The 12426-nt window shown below is 39.6% G+C and overlaps 1 protein-coding gene across 6 annotated transcripts in view; it reads left to right on the top strand.

Moving 5' to 3' along the window:
• RUNX2 (RUNX family transcription factor 2) overlaps positions 1-12426 on the top strand; it is a 222499-nt gene that overhangs the window by 64126 nt on the left and 145947 nt on the right. For all 6 annotated transcript variants that reach the window (XM_030448339.1, XM_030448340.1, XM_030448344.1 and 3 more), the window contains exons 3-4: positions 6234-6390; positions 11963-12067. In XM_030448339.1, the coding sequence (XP_030304199.1) occupies positions 6234-6390; positions 11963-12067 (262 nt within the window). The remainder of the gene's footprint in view (positions 1-6233; positions 6391-11962; positions 12068-12426) is intronic.

The raw sequence follows: 12426 nt of genomic DNA, 5'->3' as shown, positions 1-12426 counted from the left end.
TGCCTCCCCCTCGGCAGCACCCCTGGAGACACTCCCTCCTCCCCACAGACCCCCTCTCCTGGGCTTTCCTTGTTTGTTTGTTTTGGGGTTTTTCTTTTCTTTCTTTGTATTTTAAACCCCACACCTTTCCCTTCCCGAGGAAGGGATTCATCCATCTGCTGGGGCTCTGTGTGGGGGTGCGAGGTGGGTGCCCCGTCACTGGGAGGCTCAGTCACTGGGGGTGCCCCTGCCCTTCTCCCCCCTCCCAGCGGTGGGAATTGGGTGATACAGGGTGGCTTTGAAGTGTGCTGTGAGGAGCTGGGCTCCGAGGATCAAGCTGGGCATGCTGAGGTGGGAGATGGGGGAGAGAGCCTGGACTGAATGGGGCTGGGAAGGGGGAGAGTGCTGGGGGGGCACTGGACTCCTTCACTTTTACTGGTGAAGTGTCTGTCCAGAAGGCACTCTCCTTGGCAAGGCTCATGGATTGAAATAATAAATACCACACTGATCAGCACCAGGGATGCTGCTCTTAATTTTCTATCTGCATCCCCACCGTGTGCTAATGAGAGGAAAAGATTTTCTGAAAAAACTGCAGTAACAACAAGAATCATGTGCTTTAAAGCAAACCCTTTCCCTCCCCTAGTAATATTCAAAAGTGTCCTGGTATTCTCTCCTGTGGCCTTTGGTAGGGAGAGGGTGATGGCTTGGGTGTCCCAGAGCCATCTGGGACAACCCACCTGCCCGAGTGAGTTGTGGGGTCAGTGTTCTTGGGGGGTCTGATTGCTCCCACATCCATTACGGGGAAAATAAGGTGCCTGGAAACGTCTCAAAGGGTAAAAGAGTTTGGAGACGGTCTCACGCAGCACTTTTCCAGAATGTTGCCTTTTTCTTGTGTTTTCCAATTAATACCTGTATTATCACAGCCACTTATCTCGGAAAAATTACTAGAGGTGGTTTAATGAGCTGGTGTTAAAGTGATTGGTGCTAAAGACAAAGTTCTGCTTCGATGATGGGTGCGGATTAGAGTTGACCGAAGAAGCTCTGTTGCAGAGGAGAGCCTGGGGCTGCAGAGGAGCCCTTTGCTCAGGGCCTACTTGTCAGGGTCACGATGGTCAGACCAAGTAGATATGACAGAAAAATGAAGTGTCTTCTGCTTTCATTACTTGGTGTAGCACTCAAAGGCTCTCTAGGTGTGGGTCACGGTGATTGTGATTCACAGTGGCTGAGGGGTAAAAGAGGAGGAGCTTTTGGAGAATTGTGATTATGATTTAATTGAGCAGTAGATTAAGTTGGTATTCTAGTCACTCTGGAGAAGGGACACGGGAGCTCTTACTTTATTGTACCCACATTACAATTCTCATTTGAAACATCTGAACCTTCTTCTACCTCACAGCAATTCAAAGGATGTGCTCACAGTTCATTAGAACAAGGGAAAGATCTAAACTTAATGTTATTTAGAATATTACTACAATGAGCAAGCTGTGATAAAAGCTTTCGAACGTTTCCCAATATTTTTGTTTTTCATATACCTACAGCTAGATCTATATATATTTATAGATGTCAGATATTTGGGTCCTGTATTTAATTTTTGACAGGGAGGAACAGATACGACCGATTTATTGATGCATAAGGAGCGTGCATTGCCCCTTTCCCCCTTAAGTGTTCATGTGTCTATGTTTTCACTGTATGCAATGTGTGCTTCTTAAAATACACCAAAGATACACACGCCCTTATTTACTGGTAAATGAATTGGAAACCGAGTGGAAATAATTTTGACCATTTAAAAAACTTTATTTTTTCAAATGTAATTTGCATGCAGTCAGATAGTACTTTTAGACGAAAGAAGCTTCGTGTAATAGGCAGTGAAACACTTGACCATGGTATAACAAAACAGAAATTATCTTGGGGAAAAAAAAAAAGACAGATTTGATCTATAGAAATCTTGGCTAAACAATAACTTGAAAGTAAAATAGCTCACAAACAACACAGTTTTTGAAGTTTTATTGGCAATAAATAGTATGTTGATGATAATATTTTGAGTGGTGTGTTAAGTGTGTCATAATTCTCTTGCAGTGATCTGAAGTTAAAAAGTACTCTGGATATAGCATTGTTTTAATTAAAAAAACCCATATACGTTTATCATTTGCAGGAAAGGAAGTATCTTATAAATAATGCTGGATTTGATTATGATTTTAAAAAATAATGTTGGCTTACTATGAAATTTTAATTTTGTGTTAATATTTATATGCATTGCAGAGCGAGTCCGTGTTGAGTGTACTAAAACTTACTTCAGATTGGCTTTATGGGAAAGAGTATTAGCTATGTACCTATTAATATAGCTCTAGTGATATTTCAGTGGAAAAGAGACAGATACTGTGTACCCAGGTCCAAATCATATCCGTGCTTCTAAATCTGAATAGCCAGCAGTACCTGAGTTGTCAGAATTTGGCCCTCTGTTTATGTGTCTGACTGGGATTTTTTACTGAAAGTCATAAAGACCCGAATTGCCACGTTAGATGTTACAAGAGTTTCTATATGATGCTCATAGTAGCAAAGAGCCTTAGTGGCCCTGAAGGCAAGGGGAAAAAAAAGATGTGAAGTCTAAAGCCTTTCTCCAGTAGCATCACAATAGTTAAGGGTCTGTCAACATTTCCACTCCAAACCCCAGTTTTCAGAGTTTATAACTCAGCTGTTTTAAATAGCTTCAAGCTGAAACCTGCTGTATAAATTGTCAGCCCAGATGTACATTTTGAAACAAAAAGTTGTGCAAATCAGTTATTCTGTTTTAAGTTACAGAACATTAAAATGTTTTTAATAGTATCAGATGCTCTTTTGGCAATGGCTGGTAAAGGCGTTCTCAGTACAGAAAATTTTACATTTGGAGGCTGTTTGGATTCAGTCTTTTGCAAGAAAAGTTGTTGAAGTGGGAGATAGCAGTGTTTGTGAGGAACTATTGAACCTGTACGCTAGTTTTGTTGTTAAAACAAGCATTTTACTCTGCAGAAAATCTTAGTACCTGCTGTTGTAGTGTAGCTTTGCTTCGTGCTTCTAACTTCCGTCTCTAGGGTACATGCTTTGGCCAGTTCAAATCCCACTGGACTGAAACTGGGCAAACAGGTTGCCTAACCAGACGAGACCTACATTATGCAAAAAAAAAAAAAAAAAAAAAAAAAAAAAAAAAAAAAAAAAAAAAAAAATTTATTTTCACCTTGTAAGAATTGGCTTGGTTTTATTTTGTGGCTTCATTTGACTTCAGCTACCTTGCTTGAGCTTTAATTGAACAAAAAGCAAAAGACACCTTTAATCACCAAAATGTGTAGGTAGTTTAATAGAAAAAAAATATTTTGAAATAGGGGAGATATTAATGTTCGAAGAATAGGTAAGGGCTGTGCACTGTGGTAACTTTTTATCTTTAATTTTTTATACAGTTCTTGTTCATTTCACAGTGTACTTACAATCCTCTTTCTAAGAATATGTAAATCATTTGGATTGATATGTGGCTTAAAATTACCAAATCAGGGTTTACGCAAATTGTCTTTCAGCATGTAAAGTTACTTTTTAAAATTCATAAAATGATACCTAATTTGACAGGTTTCAAACTTGTTTTGCAAAGTTTTTTTTTTTTTCTAACCAGTGCTATTATGCGTGCGTGCAATAGACTTCTGGTATTTCATGGCAAAAAAAGGATTAAATTAGGAAAAAAACAAGCGTTTTGGTCCTGTTGTGTAGCAGGGGAGCTTCCCATGTATTAAGACTTCCTTTTGTTAGCTAAAGTTTTTATTTTCACCCCTGATTTCAGTCTGTCTTTTCTTATGGTCTTCTCCTAATGGGATGAATAGGGATATTGCATCATACTGCAAAAAAGCCAACACAGTTCAGTAATGATGCAGTTCTTGATTAGGCGCAATCAGCCCAGTGACTCTGGCAGTGGCACGTGTGGTTTTAGGCTGATGCCTGAGCTGACAAATGAACTGATATCATGCAATGGAAAGGGCAGGGAGGAAAGCTCTGAAAAGCAATGGGGGATAGGGGAAAACTTTTAAGAGGTTGTTCTCCCTCTTAGCTAGGTGTTGCAAGCTGTTTGGCTGAGCAGGTTGGGATGGAGATGTGATGCTGCTGCCTGGTCCGAGCTGTGGTTACCTAGAGAGGAGGTGAGCTGAGGCTGCAGTCATTTTGCTCCCACCTCCGAGGCCCCTTGCAGACTCACACTTCCTCTTGTGCTTTCAGCTTCTTTGCATTTCTGGAGTTAAATTGGGGTTTTTTGTTGTTGTTGTTTCATGAGATATAAAAACCACAGGTTGCAGCTCCCCTGGATGCTGCTGTGCAGAAGACTGTCCAGAGATCTTGTGGTCTATTGCAAACTGGGAGAGGAGTGTTCTATAAGTAGTCTCCAGCCCCTTGCTTTAGATTTTAAGACAACATTCATTTACTAAGGGGTAGAGTCTATTCAGCAGAATATTATTCGTTATTTAATTATTATTTATCATTCCTAACACCTTGCTTTGAAGCTCTCAGAACTAAGGCAGTGAGGTGGTGGGACCTCAGATCTTATCTGCAACAGTGGTTCCCCTGTTTTTATGTTCAGGGACATTCATATCACTTTAAAGTAAAATCTTTTCTTGATAGAAGGAGACTTCACAGTATTTAGTGGCAAAACTCAGTTTATAGTTTTGTGTGGCATTACCTGACTTTTATGGAAAAATAGAAGAGCGCTAGGGTTTTTTTCTACAGCTTTTCATCTTTGCTTTCTTATTTCTTTTCAGCATGACTTTTAAATAAGACAAGGTATAATTTTCACTACTATAGTCTATTTTATGCATTTTTAGATTATTTTTTTTCTATACCTTCATCATTAACTTTTTAGTGGTTTAGAAAAAAGTTGTATAGTGCACTGGGCCACATAATGCTCTCCTTAAATATTCTGAACTCCTAATTCTCTCCACATAATTAATATTAAAGTGCAACCTGCAATTATTAGTTTCAGAGAGGATCATTTACGGGCGAGACACTTCAAGCATGGCATATGACAAAATGTAATATATATTTCAAGAGACAGTCTGTTACTTTGAATAATAAAAAGTCATATCTGACCATGTAAACTGGCAGAAACTACAAGGGAACAGACTTTATAACTCAATACTTATTTTTTTCTTTTAGTTAGAGCTCAGCCATGCAGTATCTGTGAAACTCTTGAATTTCCAGCATCAGTGTTAGTTAACTGGGCAAAAGGAAATTATTTTCTTAATAGTTTAGTGGGCTTTTTTTTACCCTCTGTGAAGAAACATGCATATTTTCTTTTAGTAAGCTACGGTTCATGTTTAACTTTATTTTTACTTTAAAAAATAGTGTTGTAGCAGTGCTTTAGGTACCTCTGGGCTTTTCTAATGAGAAGACAGGAGCTGTCTACTCTGTGGCATTTATCTGATCAGATGTTGGAACACTGCACACCATTGCAGCATAAAAGTGAGACTTACCAGCTAGCTGAAACATAAGTCTAGATGCTTTAATATCTTCAGTTCACCTCTCCTGGAATTTAAGGGAGGAATCAGAACTAACCACATGCAACTCTTGCGAGTGCTATGAAAATTTACATGCCTGCAAGGAAAGGCAGCCTTTGTTTTTTTGTTTTTTTTTTTATATTGCATCTGAAGAGTTCGAATTCCAGCCATGAAGTGCTCCATCTCAGCAGCATGCTGGGTGGAGAGCTTTGTGCTAATGCCACCCGTGCCCTTCCTGAGATGGGTAGATGGGGGTTTCTCTCTCTCTTGAAGTCTGAGGAGCTCCAGGGTAGGGTTGATGGGTGCAGCCAACAGAGAAGCAGAACCAAATTTGGACGATAAGGCTGTGAAGGGCAATTTCTCATTTTCCATTTCAAACACTCTCCCACGTATAATTTATGGATGGGAGCCGTGCCTCTTGTTTTCTTGGTGCTCAGTGGTTGCTAAGAACAAAGTTGGCCTTCAGGATGCATTAAACCATATAGTCTACATAAGGGATGTTAAATGTTTCTGGAGCAATGTAACAAAGAAGCAGCTCCCCATTAGGCCATGAGACAGGGAGACAATACAAGATGTTTCTTTGTTTGATGTGGCACTTTGTTCTGTGTTCAGCTAATAGTTGACTCTTCCCCACAGAGGGCTGGAGAAGCTGCCACAGAACTTCGTAATGAGCATGGCAGCCTGCAAAGCTGGGATGGAGACGTGTATTTTCAAAGTGTTGCCTCACAAGTTGTGGTTGTCTTCCCATTTTAACAGGTGGTGGCCTTAGGAGAAGTGCCTGATGGGACAGTGGTCACCGTCATGGCTGGAAATGATGAGAACTACTCTGCAGAGCTGCGAAACGCTTCGGCCGTGATGAAGAACCAGGTGGCCAGATTTAATGACTTAAGATTTGTGGGCAGAAGTGGAAGAGGTAGGCCACTGCATTTTATGTGTCCATAACAAATTAAAACAGTGTCTAGATCTCAGACTTGCTCTTCAATGAAATACTGATCAGTCCCTAAAATACATCGTTGTTGGCCTTTCATTTGGAAGGAGTAAGGAACGGTTTATTTTCAACTTCAGCATTTGTTCAAACCAAGTTTGGGGTGTCTCGAGTTTTTCTGACTCCTCACGTCTCAGCACAGGTTTTGGAAAGTGATTCATAGAGTACCTGCTTCCCTATTTTAATCAGACAGCCAAAGTGAGAGGAAATGAGGGCATTTGTGATCTGGGTTATGGAGAGACAGAGAGTGTATCTCGGGCCACAGCTGTGAGAGATAGAGAATTCCCTTTAGCAGTAGAGCTGCTTCTGAAGTTGTTGCAGAAGACCTATAATTAAGGGGATTTTGCCTATCACATGTGCTATAGGTCATATACTTTAAGGCCTTACATCTTCAAACGCTTACAGCTATTGGTGGAAAGCTTTCTAGTGACTTCCCTGCCCTTTACAATCATTTCGCATATGACCTACAAAAAGCAAGGCATACTTTTCTTTTTAGTAAACTGGTTGACTTTACATGAATTGCTGGTAAGCATGGGCTTGAACTAAGTTTAACCTGTACTTTAAATGACAGGGGAACTTTCAGTTTGTTTGTTTTTTTCTTGTTTATCGGGTTTTTTTGGAAGATGCAGAGTGCTGTCATTGTCTTCCAGCTGCTAAGGAGCTGTAATCTGGAAACTGCACTCATAGGGAGCCTCTGTGATCACTGAAAATTTGCAAAAATTGCTCTTTAAGAGTTTTGTAGCTGCTTTCAAATTTCAGGTAGTGATTGGAAGCATAGCTTGAAGGAAACGGGCACTTCAGCTTTTGCTGCAGAAATCTTCAGAGGCGTTTGTTGCATCAGTCATTGCTTCAGTCTGTTTTTGCCTTTATGTATTTGAAGTAATTATTCATATTTTTTTTTAACTGTCCCTGTATGGCACAGAACAAAGCAAGAAAAGTCAAACCATTGTGCTGGAAAACTGTCAGTAAAGCTAATTTTACGGCAATATTCTTTAGAAAGAAATTATCAAAACTGAAAGTTAATTCATCTTAGGGATGGAAAGAGTGTTTTTCCAAGAAAAAATATTTAAATATATGACAGAGGCCTAAATAATCTAAATCAGTTGGCACACTTACAAGTGCTTTGTGCAAGTGAGTCCATAAGCATGTCTTGCAGTGGCTATTTTATTACTTTAGTGACCTGGCCAACAGTCCTCTTTATCATTTTACAATTTAAAAAATGTATCTTGAAAGACAGACTAACAATTGGAACAGTAATGCAGTATAAATACAGAGTTCATTGCCCTTTTGCAAAAGGTGTTGCTTCTCTATTTCATTTGTCTTGCTTTATTTAAAAAAAGCAGTCTGCTTTGTTATTCTGCTGATGGATTAGGTTTGAAAGTTCTCTGGCTCCATCACTACTGCTGCCTTACAGTAAAAGTTCATTAGTGTATCAGTCTTTCTGTAGTGCTGAAAAAGAACTGAAACGTGATGTACTACCTCTGATCTGTGAATTTCATTTGAAACCTATGATATATACTTTTTAAAATAAAAAGTATAGGAAAAGCATAGGAAATGAAACAGAGGGCCTCAGTAGATACGGCTACAGACACATACAGGCACAAACCTCATAAAATTTGGTTCCAGTAGTTTCATTTATATTTCTATCTCGCAGACTTGGAATGGAATCTTTCTCTGATCAATCTGGGTAGAATCTATGGAAAAGTGATAGTGTACTTTTCAAACCCTCAACATGTTTATTTAAGAGACTTCAAAGAAAAACAAAGGGTGTGCACTGTTTTCCTATATTGGCTTTCTGAGTTTTGGCTACTTTCCCAAATAGCAATTTTTATATTAAAAAAAAAAAAGAGAAAAAAAAAAGGAAAAAAAAAAAAAAAAAGGAAGAAAAAAGACAGACTTAACTGCTTGCAGACTTTTCACGCATGGAAGATGAAGAAAGCTTCTTTTGATGAAGTGTAATTATGTCCAAACAGAGCTGACCCCCTCCCCCTATATTTCTTATGATCTTAACGGAAGAAAGTAGGGCTTTCCCTTTGAAGCAGCCGGGACTCAGTGGAGGATCTGAAATGCTGCATTCTGCTGCCAGAGGCAGGATGGAGAAATTGGTCCAGACTTGTCTTCCAGACTTAGAACAGAGAGGGGGAGAGAGAGTAAGAGAGAGAGGGAGAGAAGGAGAAGGAGTTATCATTCATGATAGATTTTTAGAACTCTGCTTAAAATAGCAGGGAAAGAAATCAGTAGTTGCAAACAGAAGTGAGAAAGCTCCTTACATAGACAAATGTTGGTAGATACAGGGCTTGAAGTAGAACAGGAAAAATAAAGTAATAAAGAAATAATTTTTCGGTGGCGAGAAACTAATCCACACCTGTTCCTGACTTTAGATTTACATCTTTCTAAACAGCTCACTCTTTGATCTCTGTATCTCTAAATTTGATTGTGAAGTCTGAATCATCAACTTACCACTTCACCTCCTCTCCCACGTTTTTTCTTGCTTCCCATGGCTCAATCAAGAAACTTGATTTTTATACATATTAATGTTGCTTGCCTGACAGAAGCTTCACGTTTTTGTTTGTATAATTTCTCTTAAACACCTTTTCTGGATTCATAAGTAACTGGGGTGCTTTGTGTGAATGCAGGGGTTGTTTGTATGTGGTTTCGAGGCAGTAGCTCACTTTTACCAGCTTGATCCCCAGCACAGGAGAAGAAAGAATTCCTGTCTTCAATAAGCAAAGGATCATAACCTTAATTTTGTTGTGTCCTGATACTATAATCACATTAGTATCTAACTGAAAAAATATGCAACACACACAAGCTGCCGAGTCTCCTTTCAAGCTAATTTCTGGGGTTTGCCTTGTGCTTCAGCAGATGTCCATCTTGTCCTCCTGTGTCAGCTTGGCTCACATGTGTGAATAACAAAGAATGCACAGTTTGGACACACCGAAGCAATGGTGCCAGATGACTGCCTGGCTGGGGAATTTCATAAAAGAGAACCACAATTAGTCTTTAGCCTTTAAAAGTGGATAGATGAAATGATTAAGTGCAATAAAGAAAGGTGATAAAAAGTGCATTAAAGGATTTCATAGCTGTGGAAGGATGTCTGTGAAATATCTGCAGAAGGCATAGGCATCACTGAACCAGGGGACCTTAAAAATTTATTATGTTCTTAATCCTGTATTGTGTCAATCATCTCTTGAAAGCTTTGGAACCTGCATGCACTGGCAGGGCCATGCAGCTTCTTGTGATGAAGTGATGTATTGTTTACTGAGCTCAGTGGGGCTTCAGCAGTGTTACCTCATTAGTGCTTCAGTTCGTTAAAATACCAGTTAGGGGACAAAGCCAGTTTCCCTTTGAAATTAGATGCGTACCTGTTCATCTTAAATTGGCTGAGAGGTGACAATTTAGAAGTGCTCACAGGTGCTGTGTATTAAGGCATGCACCTTTTCTGGCCACTGTCTCCTTTTGAGATATTCTTGGTGTAGAAAATCCCACAGGCCTGATTTTACAGGGTCTTACAAACAGTATATTTTGTCAGGTTAAGTTTTAGATAGATTTTATACTGATGCAGCATATAAATTGGAAGGCCAGATTCTTCATTCAAAGGTGTGTAGAAAATCACTTTTGTATTTTTATTATACTGATACCAAACGAGTAACTGTGAGCTGAGCATCATCATCACACAGTTTAATCGTCACAACTTTTTGAAATGATAAGCTGGCATCAAAGGAGGCCTTAAAAATGTCCCTGGAAAATTATATATATCCAAACAATTGGCTGAATTCCCACTTGGAGAGGGATAAAAGGTGTGGACCTTTTTCAACCCCAAACAAGCTGGTGTGGAAACGCTCTGTGCTGCATTAGGGACAGTGGACTGGCAGGACTGGACAAAGACTGGACGTCCTACATGCACCTGACTTCTCCTGTCATGATAACTCAAAAGATTTGATAAATAACCCATTTTCCAGTTAAACTGGGGAAAGCCACCTTCAGACATGTGTCTTCGCTGAGGCAGAATTCAGCCTCTTGAGATTTTTGCACCTTGGCCAGGGTCTTGACCTCCCCTCTAACCTGTGTCTCTTGGAGAGGTGGGCACAGCTGGAACACAGCTACACCTGGAAAATAATTTTACTCTAAATGACAGTTATATTTCCTTAAAAAAAAATCCATGTCACATTCTAGTTCATGAAAAATATAGCTGAGACAGTCTGAAGTTGCACTTCTGATAATAAATGATGCGTGTCTCAGGAAGGTTTGGGGGATATACGACTTGGACCAGAAAGAAAGACCAATTACTGGTTTTGACAGCCAAAGCTCTGTTCTGTATTATGCCTCAAATATAAGCTGTTCTATATTAGGCTCGAAAAAACTGCATTAAGTTTGCGCTGTTACATATCATTTAAGATTTGTGTCTTGATTGAATGCCTTTAGAGTTCAGCAAGAGGAAAAAGCCCAGCAACAAAAATGCACGTATACACACAGGGAGGGGAGAGGGGGGGAAGGAAAGAGAGTTTTAAGTGTCTGGTAAAGTAGCAGCTTAAATGAGCATGAAGGCCGAAGACTGCTGACTGTTTTATTGAGTCACTGTTGTACGCCCACCTTTTCCTGTCTTGAAACAGTTTTCAGTTTTGACTATCTGACATGACTAACCGTTGCATATCTAACAGATTACAACTGTCAGTGAGTCTCCCAAATGGGGGCCAGTGCCTTGTGAGAATGTGAGCTGAGACACAGGCAGCTCCTCCTTGTTTCTTTTTAGCGTTTTCACTCAGCGCAAGGTTTGCGGAGGATCTCGTGCAATTGCTCCGTGTGAATTCAAACTAGAAGTGCAAAAAAAAAAAAAAAAAAAAAACCAGACTTACCATAGCAGTGTACAGGCACACAAGCAGTTTCTCACCCTCATGGGAGAGTTGTGGGCTTTCTTAGTATTTCGTAGATGGAATATATGTAGGGAAAAAAGTCTGTTCCAGTAATAATGATATCATCGTATTACCCGTGGCATCTGAAGGACAGGAGACACAGATTCCCCGTTCAAATGACTCCCAGGAGGAGGATATATTCTTTCCTCATCTTATTGTAGTCGAGTCAAACAAATGAAATGATAAAACTGTGTGAAGTAAATAACATGTGGCCACATTCTGCTCTCTGTCACACAGCTGCAAAACTGGAGTAAATTTTTAAATTATCTGACTTGCTTTGGATTTACACCACTTTCAATACAGCAAAGAATTTGGCTTGTCCTCAGCAGTGAATCACTTTTGTTCTGTCATTGTATGATGACCCATTATTAAATAAGAAACATTAAGATTGTCAACACATGGACATATTCTTGACATAGAGTAAAACTGAAGGGGAAGAAAACTCCTATGGTCAGTTATGTTTTTAATTTTCACGATTGTGGTAACGACAGGGAATAATTTTAAACGTCTCTTGATTCTTTACTGAACATGCATGTGACTGTTTTCATGTTGTAATCACTCATTCCTTGTTTTTTTTCCTGTTGTAGGGAAGAGCTTTACTTTGACAATAACTGTCCTGACAAATCCCCCACAAGTCGCTACATACCACAGAGCTATAAAGGTTACAGTGGATGGGCCAAGGGAGCCAAGAAGTGAGTATTGTATTCTGATTTTTACACTTACATCTGCTTAATTTTGTTAACCAGAGACCCATAAATGAATTATATATCTTTGTCAAACATTGGTTCTTGCTCAGCAGAATAGTAAGTGCATGCTTAATTTGGAGTCTACTGGACCACACACATACTCACATTTAAACACAGGCTCAAGTGCTTGCTGAATTTGGGCAATCACAAACCCAATTCTCATTCACAATTGGGTCTTGGTAAATTATCTGCCAGTGTAAACGAGAACTGAACCCACTGTATTTATATGTAATCTGATTTGGGCATAATACAGTTCTGCAATGTGCTGAATTCCCTAAACTGCTGCAAGCTTCCAGCTGAAGACG

Source organism: Calypte anna, chromosome 3, assembly GCF_003957555.1.
Source record: "Calypte anna isolate BGI_N300 chromosome 3, bCalAnn1_v1.p, whole genome shotgun sequence".
Classification (NCBI taxonomy): Eukaryota; Metazoa; Chordata; class Aves; order Apodiformes; family Trochilidae; genus Calypte; species Calypte anna.
The sequence above is the reverse complement of the archived record's forward strand: the minus strand, read 5'-3'. Positions and strand labels throughout refer to the sequence as shown.